This window comes from Haliotis cracherodii, unplaced genomic scaffold (genome assembly GCF_022045235.1).
Source record: "Haliotis cracherodii isolate W230 unplaced genomic scaffold, xgHalCrac1.p SCAF_6, whole genome shotgun sequence".
Lineage (NCBI taxonomy): Eukaryota > Metazoa > Mollusca > Gastropoda > Lepetellida > Haliotidae > Haliotis > Haliotis cracherodii.
This window is the reverse complement of record NW_027266319.1, coordinates 8513169-8530250: the sequence shown is the minus strand read 5'-3', so window position 1 is coordinate 8530250 and position 17082 is coordinate 8513169. Positions and strand designations below refer to the sequence as shown.

The following is a 17082-nucleotide window of genomic DNA, read 5'->3' as shown; positions in this document are numbered from 1 at the left end:
TATTTCCAAATCAATATCGCACGTACGCAGGGAGCGAGGGAGGTCCAGCGCCAGTGATATCGATGATTAAGCTTAATCTTTCGATCAGAAGAGGCAGATCGATATTTATTGATATCAAGGGAAAGTAAAGATTGTTGGTTGATACCAAGAGACTCCGAAATTAGAACTCCAGCCGCTAGGTGGCGCTTCTTGGGCATAAAATATTGCACGTGTTCTTCGTGGAGACACAAAGGGTGTCAGAACTATCGAGGCGTTTGAATTATCACTGATAAACACGTAAATAACTCATTATCATTTGCATAAAGATAAAATCTTATAGCTAGCTTTTTATTTCCAGAACGTAAACATAGTTATATACCAGCCTTGCAAGATAAAATTAGTCATGGCGCAATAAACAATATTTCTGTGAGTTGGAAGAGGATAATATAAACATACGTCTCCTTCTAGTCTGTGTAGAATAATGTCTTGTGTATTGAACCCATTTATCAAACCCGGAATCATAATTCTAAATGTCTCTTTACACGTGATGGTGGCAGAGAATTGTTTTTTCGTCTCTGTTTCATAATAACATAAACGAACATTAAATATGTTGATTGGTGTGGAACAGACTAAGATAGTCATCAAAATAGTCAGTTTATATTGAAAAATGTCTCTTTTCTCTATTTTTGTCACGAACTGAAATGCCGAACTATTTTTATGACAGATGATTGTGAAAGAAATGTGATTTATATTTGATTTCGCAGCTCTGATGGAGGACTGAGATGGCGAATTCGAAGCTGGCATTGAAATGGGAAACTGATCTAAGGGAAATAACTCTGTTCACATTTTCCTGACATGTTGAAAGGTGCGGATGTAAAATCACTCTTTTATAAATAAAAGAGACAAAACCCTTACCCTATTCATTAGAATTATCTGCCAAAAGCAAAGTCGATTGTATAATTTTGACTATATCATGCGCTTGTGTTTGTGAATCACCATCAAACAGTGATAGTACCTGGTGTTGGCGAAAAGGTGAGCATATCCTGCCCCACACGTGGCACCTGTCACAAACACATGCAAAGCAGTAAACTGTTCACCAGAAAAAACACGGGAACATATGGTACACGACAAAATTTGGAATTGCATGACATAATTTTTTGTCACTGATCCGTCAAAATTTCGAAATGTCATCCACTTGTCAACAATAACACTTTTTGAAAGCAACTTCAAGCATTTCATTCGATTACTATAATTTTAGTGAGTGAGTTGGGTTTCACACCGCTTTGAATAGTATTTCAGTTATATTTCAGCGTATGACCTTCATGTGGGAGGAAATTCAGAATTCAGGTCTTAGGTGTTTATGATATCATTTTCGTGAAACCCATGGCCACAGGTATGGTGCTTGCAAAACTAAAAACATAATCAGAGCGAACCGGGACTCGAAAATTTAAAATTAAATTGGTTAAAATCAATATTTGGAAATTAAATTATCGGAGAAATATTTAATGGAAATATTTAGTAAAACACCTTGAAAACATTGAAATTGTTATTAAAATAATACACAGACATTGCGAAAAAAGGAACAGAAAATTAATGCTTTCTTAACCATATAAACCTAAATTGTTGACGTCATGCCCCAACAACTCGTCGGCTGATCAAACATCGAAATTTGTTTTCCACGCAGACTGAGCCCCGGGTTGCAGACCTTTGTCAACACTCAACGCTGTATATCAATTCACCGTATATTTTTTGTTTGTTTGGTAGATCGAGTCCGTTAACTGATAAAAGACTGGTACTCTGTTCCCATTGATAGGATCTGCCGCTTCGTTATTTGATACCTGTTGAGGAAAAGAGATCTGAAAGCAAAGCTCTGTTAAATGCTTGACCCAGTAATCCTTGTTTTAAATGGCATCAAAGCGATCGTTTAAGAAGTTATTCAGTGAAATCATTCCATTGAATGATTTCAGCAGGGGCTCATCTCGAGCGACCACGCCATAAATTTAAGAAGGGCGAGCAAACACGTCTCGGCCAACATTTTTCGTGTATTTTTAGATTGTATTTTTAGGTAAAAAATTTGGATGTGTGAATTATTTAGATAGGACTTGCGAAAAAAAGAACGCCCATGACAATTAACACCTTTGTGATAGGGGCCTATTACTGTGGTAATTATTTTACAGGGGAATTGAAATAATTTCTCACAAGACCCGAGTAAACGTCTTTTACACCGTATTATTATTTTTTAAATTTTTCAAATTTAAACAAATATAACCACATTGTTTCCATTTCGTTAATGATAACTTCCTATAATGATGAAACGTCCGCTTAGTAGAGACATATGAAATTTAATACACCCGTGAAGATCTGGGTTGGAACTGGTCTTCAGCATCCCATGCTTGTTGTAAGAGGCGACTAACGGGATCGGGTGGTCAGGCTCGCTGATTCGGTTGATGCATGTCATTATATCCCAGTTGCGTTGATCGATGCCCATGATGTCAATCACAGGATTGCCTGGTCCAGACTCAATTATGTACAAACCGCCATCATATATTGAGCATATTTTATGTGTCGAGTCACGAGATGAAAGAAACATTATATTTCACGAGATACATCGAATATATTTTTAATTACATATTTTTGTGTGTGGTTGTCTACCGTAAAATTAAATTATTTCATTACAAATGTAAACCCATGAAACGTAAATTCTCCCTAACACACAGGGACGGTTCACTGCCCCTTGTATTTGCAACTTAAAAAGTAGATTCATGTTTGCAAAATCTTAAAAAATAGAAACAAAAGTAAGCAAAAATATGCAGGGTCACAAAAATTCTTTATCATATTTTTAGAATATTATTATTTTTGAAATTTACGAGACCGCTGTTGGATGCGAAATAATACACGTTGATTAAGAAACCAACAGTCTCGATTGTCGAGTTAAATGAGAAATTTACAGTTTATAACGAAACATTTTCAAGCGAACAACAAACGTCAAGAAGCGATATTAACTCCATAAATGACCATCTGCCATTATTTTGCCTTGCAAATGTGGAACTAACGTAAAATGTAAGTCAACGGTTTGTGTACTGGCTGGACACTAACGATAAAGGGAGACAATTTGCGGGGAGGAAACTCGTGTATGACATTAGTTCCGTCAAAGTGTTATGTTCACTGGAGTGAAATATCAAGTGTTATGTTCTTTGCATTGAAATATCTAGTGTAATGTTCACTGGAGTGAAATATCAAGTGTTATGTTCTTTGCATTGAAATATCTAGTGTAATGTTCACTGGAGTGAAATATCAAGTGTTATGTTCTTTGCAATGAAATATCTAGTGTAATATTCACTGGAGTGAAATATCAAGTGTTATGTTCTTTGCATTGAAATATCTAGTGTAATGTTCACTGGAGTGAAATATCAAGTGTTATGTTCTTTGCATTGAAATATCTAGTGTAATGTTCACTGGAGTGAAATATCAAGTGTTCTGTTCACTGCAATGAAATATCTAGTGTAATATTCACTGGAGTGAAATATCAAGTGTTATGTTCTTTGCATTGAAATATCTAGTGTAATATTCACTGGAGTGAAATATCAAGTGTTATGTTCTTTGCATTGAAATATCAAGTGTTCTGTTCTCAACTTCGAAACACTCGGTTTTTCACACTGAAGTAAATAACAACGATGGAATATTTCTGAGTGCGGCGTTAAACAACAAACAAACAAGGACACATTCTAGGTTAATATAGGCACTCTTCACTAGGCAGTGCAATCCCGCTCTGGACGGGTTCGTTCATACATGAACAATGTATTAACTATAGATCCTCTTGTACTCCCTGTTATACCCCAGAGACTCGTTCATCCAGACAATAAAAATCAAACCGTCTAAAGGTACGAGGTTTAAGAGACCACCAGTTTATGTAAGTGGTATTTTAGCTGTGGCCGAGAAGCATCATTCCATTACGGTCCCAGTTTGAAATATGGTTGAAATATGTTATGAATATGTATTATTAATAGAAACAGCATGAGACTAACCCAGACAATCAACAAATTATGGAACACCGTAGTGAGGTCAAATGCAACCATGTGCCTGAGGATGTTTAACGCCGTGTTTAGCAACATTCCAGCCATATGACGCGGCCCGTGTATGATTAGACAGACAGGAGTAGCATTTAATTCATGATACAACTGGCGTTTGGTTGTCGTGTTAAATTTGGTGAAAACATACCAGATAATAATTTTATTATGATGTTCTAATACGTTTGTGCATCATCGTACAAATATAGAATGTGTGTGTGTGTGTGTGTGTGTGTGTGTGTGTGTCGGGGCGGGGTTGGGGAGGGTGTTCGGGGTTCTGGGGTTGCGCGTACGGGAAATCAAAAATAAAAGTATCTCAATTCACTGGAAATGCTGAAAACATCAGTTATTTCGGATACAGCGTGAATTCCATTCTCTTGCCAAGCTGGGTAAAGAATGTTTCTCCTTCGGTGTAAGTCGTGTCGCTGTGATTAAATCACCTGAGTGTCATCGTGACCTACTTGTATCGATCTAAGACGCCTGAAACAATTACAAAAAATCAAAACCCGGAGGGATCCGCCATGAAAATACAATTGTGCAACAGCATTGCACCTACACCGTCGAAAGGAGCTGTGAAAGAAAAAACTAATTTCAACCGAACAGGTCGTGACGTCCTGGTACGCAATCAACAGTACCGACGATCTAATCAAAGTGGTATGGACAATATAGGCAGACGGGGAGACGCGCTGATAAACAAACAACACAGTTCAAATTCTATTTCCCCGGAATGTTGTAAATATCTACTCACGTGTCCCCTTTTCCCGTTCTTTCGGAGGGAGGGGAGTTTCCCGTACGCTCTGGGGATGCCGTTGGAACGAGGGGTCTTAAAAACACAGTGGTCTGAAAATAAACAGAAAAAGAATTCAGTTAATACCTATAGTATTGAATCATAACGTTTGTGTCACTACACTACTGCTCAAAACAAATAACCACTTTGTTCCCACTTACTGGAGAGTAATCTCATCCATGATGTCAATTACTGGTTCATCTGGTCCAGAATCGATTATTTACAGACCGCCTTCATATAGCTTGAGTATTGCTGAGTGCGGCGTTAAACAAACAAACAAACAAACAAACAAACAATAAATAAATAAATAAATAAATAAATAAATAAATAAATAAATAAATAAATAAATAAATAAATAAATAAATAAATAAATAAATAAATAAATAAATAAATAAATAAATAAATAAATAAATAAATAATAAACGTGCATGTGCACAGATGACTCACACCTGCAGGAACCCTTGCTGATACACGTTAGATTTATAGGTCCACTAAACGTGCCGTTCAAACAGAGGGTCAGTGCAGTAACCAGTAGCTAATTCACCAGCTGTGCAACAAAACTGATTTATTGGTAGTGTAATTGTACCCAACAACGTTGGCCATGAAGTGCCCGCTACGCCTGATGTGGTACCCACTGAATTTAATAGGTAACACTCAACACCAGTAGTTCTTACCTGTCAGGTGTGCTGGGGAGAAGTACCTAGGGGATAGATTGATCACAGGTAGATCTGGCAACCAAATACCCCACAGGTATGGCATGTCATAATGGGAAAATTACACAGCGTGTGTGACACATGTTGAACACACTAATACCTTGTTGTGTCATGTCCTTTGTGTTGGTTATGATTAAAAAATGTTATGAGGCAGAGGTTGAATTAATATTATCGTTAAATATTTACCTATGTAAAATATAAACAATTTCACGCATGCAAGATTTGTGTCTGAATAGAACAAACTTGAATTGTTTACTGAACTAATAATTATTGATGTGCTTTTACATTGAACGTACATACACTACCGGACAAAAGGACGTATACAACCATGTTTGATGGCGACTAAAAATGAAACAAGCAAGAAATGGTTATTCAGTGGGGATATATTGGATACGGGTATCACAGTTGTATTTTTGGACCAGGACCCACTTGCACAAAGCGATCTTTACGACTATTGCAAGCCTATGTTAAAGTATGAGAGTTACGATCATCTTAGCGCTAAGATCTCTTTGTGCAAGTGGGTCCTGAAGTTTGGTGTGTTTCGGTGACTGATTTCAGCCTAGTAAAGTTTTGACAACGCTTGTAATCTTAGGGTCAAATTCAATCATCAAGTGGAAACATTCTTTTGCCCGGCAGTGTATATACGTTCAATGTGACAGCATATAAATACAGTAAACTACGGTAATAACGAACACGCTTATAACGAACTAACGGATATAACGAACTAACTTTTTAGTCCCGACTTTATGCTGTAGTTATTCTGTATATATGTTTATAACGAATTACGGTTATAACGAACTTAAATTAGTAGTCCCTTTTAGTTCGTTATAACCGTAGTTTAGTGTAAGTATTAGTTCAGTAACAATTCAGTTTGTTCTCATCAGAGGAAACTGGGTAATTTTGACATGTTTTTAAAACTTTGACAGTTAATGCTATTATGTGTACAGTTTGGATGGTAGTTCTGTTTACTAATTGATTGAATATCGATTAAAGGTAAGCAAAGGTAGATATGTTCATCTCAAGGGCTTAACCAAGAGTCATAGCAGGAATATAGATACAAATACTTCAGTAGCTATTTTAACACGGAAGGAAATCGATCTGAAACTGTCAATGAGTTAATCCGTAAGCTCTTCATATGAACCAATAGGAGGGACCTTATCCTTGTGTTAAGCCCATGTCGGAGTTGCCAAGACGCAGCCCTGAGGAGGTACGTACACGGTGAGGGGGACTTATCTCAGCTGGAAATAAAACAACACATGTTATCTGAACTCGAGTGGTGGACGCGACACTAGGGTGGTGGAGGGGGTGGGTAGAGGGTAGGGAGGAGTTAGGACAGTCTGGGGTTACTTGAGGAAAAAGAGGCGGTCGAATAGCCTAGTGGTTAAAGCGTTCGTTCGCCACGCCGAAGACCCGGGTTCAATTCCCAACATGGGTACCCTGTGTGAAGACCATTTCTGGTGTCCTCCGCTGATATATTACTGGAATAATGCTAAGAGCGGCGTAAAACCATACTCACTCGCTCACTACTTGGGGGAAAATAATTAAAATAATATGTACTGAGTGAGTGAGTGAGAGATGAAAGGTGAGGATTGGGATAAGCTGTATGACAGTGGTCTATACACAATCGAGTCTGGACCAGGTAATCCAGTGATTGACATCATAGGCATCGATCTACGCAATTGGGATACGATGGCATGCATCAACCATGTCAGGGAGCCTGACCATCCGATCCCGTTAGTCGCCTCTTTCGACAAGCATTGGTTGCAGAAGATGAGGAGTGAGAACCGAAGACGTAGAGTCATACTAACACATTAAAATAAGAGACACACACGAAACAGGAGAAAAGGTAGAAACATGAATCCGGGGAGGATGGATTGGTGTGGGGAATTAAATACAAACGCTTTCACCCGTTCTTTAAAATTAATTACCCATACGCGGATCCAGACGGGTCATGCATGACAGCGTTAATCATTTGATGACATTATTTCAACAACAATAAGAATATTTGGCTATTGTTTGACTGACAAGTTAATTGTAAACTATTTTCATTCATATTTGTTTCTATTTAAATTGCACCTCTACTTTACCATGTGTACCTCCCCACTTTCTGAAGAGCTGTATCCGCCCCTTTTGCAATATAAACCACAAGGACTTCCTGAAAATCGGAGTATATCATTCCCTTCTCAGTGTTGGTCTCGTGTGTACTACAGTACAGAGCAGGTGATAGGATATTCAGCCCCACAAATACAGTTATCGTAGCAAAAAATAAAAGTAAAATCCAAATGGAGCCCAGAACAAAGCTTAAGTAATCTAGACTTGATAAATGGTTTACACATATTTTTATTTCATCACATACATGTAGAATGAAATAAGGATTGGTAAACAACAAACAATGCGTTCCCGATGATTACATATATACATTGCATTATTAATACACAGATAAAAAAAAAATATCCTGTAAAAATATAAAAGAAAGGTATAATTTATTTACAGCTCATGTACCACCAACATAATTGTCATTGCGATAAAAGACTTAGTAAAATATTACTTCTTTAAACACTTTCGCAGTTAACATACACACTGTTATAGAACACTGTAGAAATGGTTAACCTTGTTCAAATCTTTTAGATTTAGTAATAAACATATAAACAGATTCAATGATGACTTATTCAGATTTAGGTTACCATTAAGAACCACTTGAGTTAGATTATTTTTTAACATATTCTCTAGGGTTTTGAGATAGACTCTGTCGGTGACTGAGACGGGAGATAGACTAGTGTTACCAAGTTATGTTATCTGAAGACTTCATCAGTGAGAAACATGACCCACTGTGGAAGACCCTTTACATCTGTTGATTCAGTGGGACACCGAAGAGACGGTAAATAGTCACTGGACAAACAACTTCCTTGGTTTAAGGATTTGCAAAGTTCTCAAAATTCATAATTCATATTTGTGTTAAGTGGAAAGAAAAACGACCTGATTTGTAAAGTATTCAATCTGATTTGTTTGTTTGGACGTTCCATTGTAGGAATTATCATACCCCCATATTTTCCTACTTTTCAAGTATTGCTTGGAGCAGATTCCAGCAGCTCCAGCCTTTGATGTCTATATTTCACAACTTTTGAGATGCAATCATGCATGTTGTTTCTTCGAAGATTTTAGACTCTTGTTCAAAGGTTGCTCAAGGCCTGAATAAAGCTCTCAGAAAGTGTTATGGTAGACACGTGGAGGACAGTTAAAAAACGTGACGCATCAGTGACAAAAATAGAGCCCGATTTGTATCGATTTGTATTTGTATAATTTGATTTGTATCATATGGTGTTTGTTCAGATGAGCAATTGACTTCCCCTTGTGCGTGTTTGTAACAAGAGGTGCAGGATACGCTCGCCTTCTCGAACACTTGGTGTCATCACTATTTGATAGTGATTCATGAACAAATGCTTCTCAAACCATGCCGTAAAAGCGACTATACTTGTCGTAAGAGGCGAGTAACGGGATCGGGTGGTCAGGCTTGCTGACTTGGTTGATGCATGTCATCGTATCCCAATTGCGTGTATCGATGTTCATGCTGTCAATCAATGGATTGTCTGGTCTAGATTCGATTATTTACAGACCGCCGTCATATAGCTGGAATATTGCTTAGCGCGGCGTTAACAACAAACAAACAAACAAATGATGTACATGTTGTCTGAATCCTACAATGGCAGAGATTCTTATGACTTTGGATGTGGTCTTTGTCGCGTCTATTTTGTCTATTGATTTGACAAATGCAGCATTGTCTCTATTAACTTTGACTTTTAAAAACGATCTTGTGATCATGTCATGTTTAGATGATGGACGTTCCTCTGTTCTGACAACACTGAGATCATATAAGCGGCTTGGGAATGTTTGAATAAATGCAAGTAGTTAATTCCGTGTGAACCCAGGTGGAATAAAGCACGCCAATCTCACATTACTCACTGAATACATTGTGTCACATATACCATTGATTATTAACTCGATATCAGAGGTGTGGTGAGGTGAAATTTGGTTTAACGTCGCGTCCAAGATTATTGCACTTATATAGCGACGTGCATGTACGTGTATGTGTTTGTGTGGCTGCTTGTACTAGTCCGGACTGATGCCGATTTATAGTGCCAGCTCACTGAGATACCATGCCACAGTTTAACATGAATACCCCACACAGACACAGTATACTGACTTCGAGCCGACCAGTCCTTGTTTTAGGCCCTTAATGCCGAGCGCCAGACAGGGTAACAACAAGTACCATCTTTTAACGTCTTTTGGTATGACGCGGCCGGGGATCGAACCCCAGACCTTCCCCTCTCCGGGCGGACGCTCTACCACTAGCACACGGAGGCGGTCCAACTCGTTATCATAACATGATAAGGCAATGATATAGAATTATTTAGGGCATTATTATATTTTATGATGTATTTGAGTGTTTTCATGAATGCTCACGTCATTCAATGTATTAAATGTAATGCTGAAATCTGGTGAATCATTGCCCATCTAGATTTACAACTGATAAATAATATACAACACAGAAGTTAGACTTACACAAAGGACATTGATTCATCTTTGAGCACCAAATAATGCTGAATGCCAGCTCTGTTCATAAGGGTAGATCGGTACCCTCACGTTACCAAATATATCCAAAAACTACTCATACAAAAGCAGCTTTGTCATTGGCATTCAAGAAGTGGCAGGTAAATAAAAAACATACTTTATGGATCACAACTTCTGTGTTTTTGCACAAAGCGACGTTTTGATTGTACATTCTTACACCGTCATCAAGCTGGAGTGACGACAACTAAGTGAAAGAGGTATAAAAGCGTAATATGTTGTGATAAGCAGATGAACATAGACAACCACAGGTGAATGATAACAAGTAGCGCACAGATGATTGACTGAAGCCAGATGTAAGAGTAACAACGCAAATAGGCGGTGAAGCCAGATGTAAGAGTAACAATGCAAATAGTCGGTGAAGCCAGATGTAAGAGTAACAATGCAAATAGTCGGTGAAACCAGATGTAAGAGTAACAATGCAAATGGGTGGTGAAGTCAGATGTAAGAGTAACAATGCAAATGGGTGGTGAAGCCAGATGTAAGAGTAACAATGCAAATGGATGGTGAAGTCAGATGTAAGAGTAACAATGCAAATGGATGGTGAAGTCAGATGTAAGAGTAACAATGCAAATGGGTGGTGAAGTCAGATGTAAGAGTAACAATGCAAATGGGTGGTGAAGCCAGATGTAAGAGTAACAATGCAAATGGATGGTGAAGTCAGATGTAAGAGTAACAATGCAAATGGATGGTGAAGTCAGATGTAAGAGTAACAATGCAAATGGGTGGTGAAGCCAGATGTAAGAGTAACAATGCAAATGGGTGGTGAAGTCAGATGTAAGAGTCACAATGCAAATAGGTTGTGAAGCCAGATGTAAGAGTAACAATGCAAATGGGTGGTGAAGTCAGATGTAAGAGTCACAATGCAAATAGGTTGTGAAGCCAGATGTAAGAGTAACAATGCAAATGGGTGGTGAAGCCAGATGTAAGAGTAACAATGCAAATGGGTGGTGAAGCCAGATGTAAGAGTAACAATGCAAATGGGTGGTGAAGCCAGATGTAAGAGTAACAATGCAAATGGGTTGTGAAGTCAGATGTAAGAGTAACAATGCAAATGGGTGGTGAAGCCAGATGTAAGAGTAACAATGCAAATAGGTGGTGAAGCCAGATGTAAGAGTAACAATGCAAATAGGTGGTGAAGCCAGATGTAAGAGTAACAATGCAAATAGGTGGTGTAGCCAGATGTAAGAGTAACAATGCAAATAGGTGGTGTAGCCAGATGTAAGAGTAACAATGCAAATAGGTGGTGTAGCCAGATGTAAGAGTAACAATGCAAATAGGTGGTGTAGCCAGAGGTACAGTAAGGATGAGGATTAACAGGAATTGTGACAATCTGATTGGATACTAATTTCAAAAGTCAATTTCTTGATTAACTCTTCGTAGACAGACGGGGTGTAAAACGATCGATCAATTTCGTTTCAGATGCTCAATTACGTTTACCAATGTCAGCTTCAACAGACAGCCAAGGAGTCCCCATGCCGAAAGTTCAACTTTGGATAAACCGAATTGGGTATAACGAAATATCGGCTATAACGAAGTGGACAAGCCCCTGATCAGTGGTATCCAGCGTTGATGGTCGAGTGAACATTGTTTCAATAGTTCGTTACATCCGGAATTGACAGTAACAACATAACTTACGCTTGTTGATAGTTTCACATTCAAGTGTTAGTGGATAGACGTCTCCACAACACAGACCCCGGGACCCCACTCCCCTGTCCCCCGCGCTGGACGTGACATCGCCACCATGGCGAGAGTCCAGATCTGCATACCAGAGGATGTTCTTCTGATCCGGGGATCACAGGAACCTGTCAAATGTCTGTGGTAGTGACATCGCTGAACACGTGGGGCTTGACACAGTGTTGAAGGCACTGGCTTCCGCTACTTTATATAAATAACGGTTTGCCAAAATGTGTATTGAAGTCTAATGCTCATATGAGCGTTATAAAGTAACGGATTGATCCAGGTATTGCATGGGCTTACCTTGGCTAGTGCATATTATTGATGACGTTCTTGAAGGAGTGTCGGTCCCATGATAAAGTGTACTCGTTTAATATTGAAACGACCGTGGAGGTTACCACATTTTAGGCAATACTCCCGGGGTCGGCGCCGCAATTCGCTGTGTAGAGTTGTGTCCCTTGGGCACGCGATAAATCTGTGATTGTGGGTTCGAATTATGATTATGTTTTATCATGATTTAAGTTTGTCTGAAACATCGTGTTTTCGTCCCACCAGCTGACACACCGTGATACAACTAGAACTGTTCAAAGCGTTAGATCCAACTCACTGACAATACTCCCACTGTCTCGAAAGAGACGGATAGCAACGGTGTTTCGAAAGTGGGTGAATGTAGTCGGCAGTATTACCAGTTATATCACAGCGGTTCCGAACAGTCGAGTCTGGGCCAGGCATTTCAATGGCTGTAAAATTGAGCAGCGCTCCAACCATCGAGGTACGGTGGCACTCAAGTAGCCACGGTGCACATTGTGACACCCGTACCTGACGTTATTCGGGATCCGTGAGGATTCCGGGGTAGAATAAGCCTTCAAAAGCAACCCATGCTTGCCGTAAAAGGCAACTATGCTTGTCGTAAAAGGCGACTAATGGGATCGGGTGGTCAGGCTCGCTGACTTTGTTGATACATGTCATTGCGTCAATGTCAATGACTAGATTGTCTGGTCCAGACTCGATTATTTACAGATCGACATATAGTTGGAATATTGCTGAGTGCGGCGTTTAACAATAAAGAAACACTTTATTCGGCTCTTACAACAATACTCCGTACTGGGGTCCTATTCTGCTCCGGAATACTCATGGGGCTGGGTTTAGAGATCTAAAATGTAGATGACAGCTTTCCTGAATCTTGTCAGTTTGATGTGGGAGGAGACTCCATAGAACATTTCGGCGCCTTAGACGACTGGGTCAACCATACGCTGTAGACGGTCAGCAAAACTTTCCTCTAACCGGAATCAAGTCGCATGTCACAGAGACAAAATGGATCATGAGACATGTGTACAGAAACAACAAGACACAAAGAGGAGCCGATCATTTGACCATTTGACCATTTGACCAAGTGATAATCTGTTCCAGAAAATGCTGGGAAAAATAACGAGGCCATAAAATACACTGGATGCTGGATGTTCTAAAAAATGTGATGTTGGTCCAAAACAGTTGCTGACTCCTCTCTCAGAGTAAGTTATTATATCTCTTGAAATGTGAACAACCCGTCTCAAACAACAGCCCCCCTCCCCCGCCCCCTCGACCTCCGATGGGGGTCTCTAGGGGACGCAATGATCCAGGCAGAATCAGTTCGAACAGTGTCTTATATACGAACTCCGCTTGTCTCGAACAATGAATAATTCGACATGCATCGATTATCCTTGGGAGTTCGAGTTAATAGGGTTTCACTTCAGTTCCAATAATGACACAAGGGATCAGGACAAGGTGTACCCTGTGTCCAGCCTGTGTCCAGCCTGTGTCCAGACCGTGTTCAGCCTGTGTAGCGGTTTACTGTAAGACGACCATGAACCAGACTGACCACTGCATCGATGGATTTGGACATGACCCGGTACACTCAATATAGCGTTTTAAGTGACCCCCGGTGACCAGTCAATAAACATGTTTTTCCAGCTTTATTTCCTCCCATTGTAATGCCAAGCTCACACACCGCCAATAAACAGACATCCTGCCTTTGTAATTTCGTGTTGTGACGAATAAACCAGATGACCGACATCCACCAAGGTCGATATGTGTATAGATATGACCATATAACACATAGGAACATACACAATATGGGTAGATACACTGGTGTCACGTTAGTTGTAGAAGATGGAAGAGAGATATTTGGCAAAGATCTTAATATGAAACAGAGGAGGCTGTTTCACGAGTCTCTTTTATATGTAGTTTTGGCGGGTAAATCAGTGGAAGAGAATTAACCATTTGACCATTATGGCACTACATATTGTATATCGGATCATCGATCTACCTGAGCTTAAGTTAAGCTTCTTGGCCAAATTTCTTTGTTTTGATTTTACCGATCCGAGCAGAAAGTCTCACTCGTATGCATAAAGAAAGAGATCCCGTTTCATAGATTAACACACATAAGGTTGGCGAAACAGCAGTGAAAGTTAAATGAAAGGATCCCTGAAAATCATTTGTCTGAGGGGGCGGTCGGGTAGCCTTGTGGTTAAACGTTCGCTCGTCACGCTCGTCACGCCGAAAACCCGGTACACGACATGGGTACAATGTGTGAGGCCCATTATTGGTGTTTCCCCGCCATTATATTGCTGGAATAGTGCTAAACCATACTCACTCACTCATTTGTCTGACTTGTAATGATCCAGTGTCATTATGTTTTAAAATGTTCTTGTACGCGGACATGTTATTTTTTTCATGTGGCGGTGGAGTAGTGGTTAAAGCGTTCGTCATGCCAAAGACCCAGGTTCGATTTCCCACATGGGTACAATGTGTGAACCCGTGATATTGCTAAAATATTGCTAAAAGCGGCTTAAAACCATACTCACTCACTAACTTCTCCATGGGGTTGACCTCTTAATTTACGCACATATATAATGCAGTACAGGTAGATGGAACCACCTTTCATTTGACCTCTACCTGTGTGGTTTAATCAGCGCGCAGGTAATTAGAGATGCACCAGCGAGCAAAGGTAATGACCACGAGTCGATACTGACCGTGTTCCTCAAGACGTTAGAATCTGATCAATACAAATTGGCTTAATGGACGGACAACTGTGTAATAAAACGAACATATTTCTTTACTTTAGAATATCTTTACTTTAGAATATCTGCACTCGTTCCATAGCAGATCTAATTCAAAATAAAATATCGTTTTTTGTTTTAACAAAACCAGTAAATCAGTTTGTTGACCACTTCGATGTAAAGGATGCAAGATCACAGTGAAGATTATATGGTAACTTTGAAATAACTGTGGCATAGTTGAGAGACATTAACAAGTACAATGCAATCGTTAAACAACCATGTTGTTTAGTTCTGTTTAGTAATCGCGGGGACTACGATAACGATTCTTCCGAGTGAGTGAGTGAGTGAGTGAGTGAGTGAGTCGCGTTTAATGCTGCTTTTATTAGTATTCCAGTTATATCGCGGCGTGTCAACTTAATATGTGATGAACGCCCGGAGTGATGCAGGTCTCAGACGTTTACCGGCACGGGTATGATGCTGACAAACCTGGAAACATAATCGGGGCGAACCGAGATTCGCAATCATAGGTTTCTGGCGTGCCCAAGGGACGCAACTCTGCAAAGCAAATCGCGGCGCCTTTGACGACTTGGCCACCCGTGCCCCCGAATCATGAAGTGACAAAAAGAGTTACAATACTATATATTGATCATTGCCGGAACAGACTATGCAGAAAACGATTTACCATAATTATATAATAATTAAGATCCGTGAAGATCTGGAGTAGAATAGGTCTTCAGCAACCCATGCTTGCCGTAAAAGGCGACTAAGCTTGTCGTAGGAGGCGACTAACGGGATCAGGTGGTCAAGCTCGCTGACTTGGTTGATACATGTCATCGTATCCCAGTTACGTTGATCGATGCTCATGATGTCAATCACTGGATTGTCTGGTCCATGCTTGATTATTTACAGACTGCCGTCATATAGATGGAATATTGCGTTAAACAACATACAAACAAACAAACAAACATATAATTAAAAGTAGGTCTCGAATGCTGCTTAAGTGTAAATAATGGTGACCATGCCATGATTGGGTTTTTGAATACAAGACCGGCATTGTCCACGTGGTATATCTCAAGAACATTTGACAGTGTTGGACGTTTACAGCGTTCGTGTGTGTTGCATATCGTATCCACCGATAACAAGCGTGTGGACAGTGCTATCTTGTTATTACCTGTGTTAATCACAGTATAACCGCTTCTACAGGAATGCTGATTGGCTGATTGAGGTAAATGCCTGTAGCACGCGATATGCAGAATACACAGCATTGCATAACATTTTGTTACGGAGTTTTAACAATTAACGACTCCTTGAAATAATGTTCTGTTTACTTATTTAATCATGCACTGCTATTATATGTGACCAAACATGCGATAAGGGACCTTATGAATGAAAAATCACAATCGAACTCAGATCTGATTTTAATGAGCTTGGAAAAATCACATTTTGACTTTTCATTATATTTTAAGACTACTGTATCTTCGGAACTACAAAATACAATTCTCAAGCTTCAATTCATATTTATATATATTACAGACATGACATCCAACATTTAGACTCATTTTCCGACTTATCACTGTTTATAAAATAATTGAAGTCTTTAGACATAATGTCTGATCACTTGAAAGTAGACATGTATGCTAAAAGGTTTTGAAATAATGTTTTTATTGCATTACGAACTAACGAGACAAAAATAAGATATTTTTGTACAGTCCGCACACAGCGATCTTCACTGAAGTAAGTTGACGTCATGAGTCGTATGACGTCACAACACATTTGTATCCTGGCAGCCATAAAGTCCATTTTCTCCATGTGGGTCACATATTCTGGTGGCTTTTGTCGCAGAGGACAAAAGAGACTGGCCAATTCCATTTGCTCATGTGTTTATGAAAGGCGTCTGAATTGGCATCGAATGGTCGTAGTTTAAGGAAGGAGAGTGATAAATTCAAAGAGTATTTTTCGGCGCTTTTAGCAATATTCCAGCAATATCACGGGTGGGGACACCAGAAATGGGCTTCACACATTGTACCCATGTTGTACATCAAACCCGGGTCTTCGGCGTGACGAGCGAACGCTTTAATCACTAGGCTACCCGACCGCCCCTGATGAATTTAAAGAGTGAGTGAGTGAGTGAGTATGGTTTTACGCCGCTTTTAGCAATATTCAAGCAATACCACGGCGGGGGACACCAGAAATGG

The 17082-nt window shown here is 39.6% G+C and overlaps 1 protein-coding gene across 1 annotated transcript in view; it reads right to left on the bottom strand.

Annotated features, from left to right (window-relative positions):
* Positions 1 to 17082, bottom strand: part of LOC139445485 (titin homolog) — a 91343-nt gene that overhangs the window by 67571 nt on the left and 6690 nt on the right. The window contains exon 2 of the mRNA XM_071226626.1: positions 4795 to 4886. Coding sequence (XP_071082727.1) covers positions 4795 to 4886 — 92 coding nt within the window. The remainder of the gene's footprint in view (positions 1 to 4794; positions 4887 to 17082) is intronic.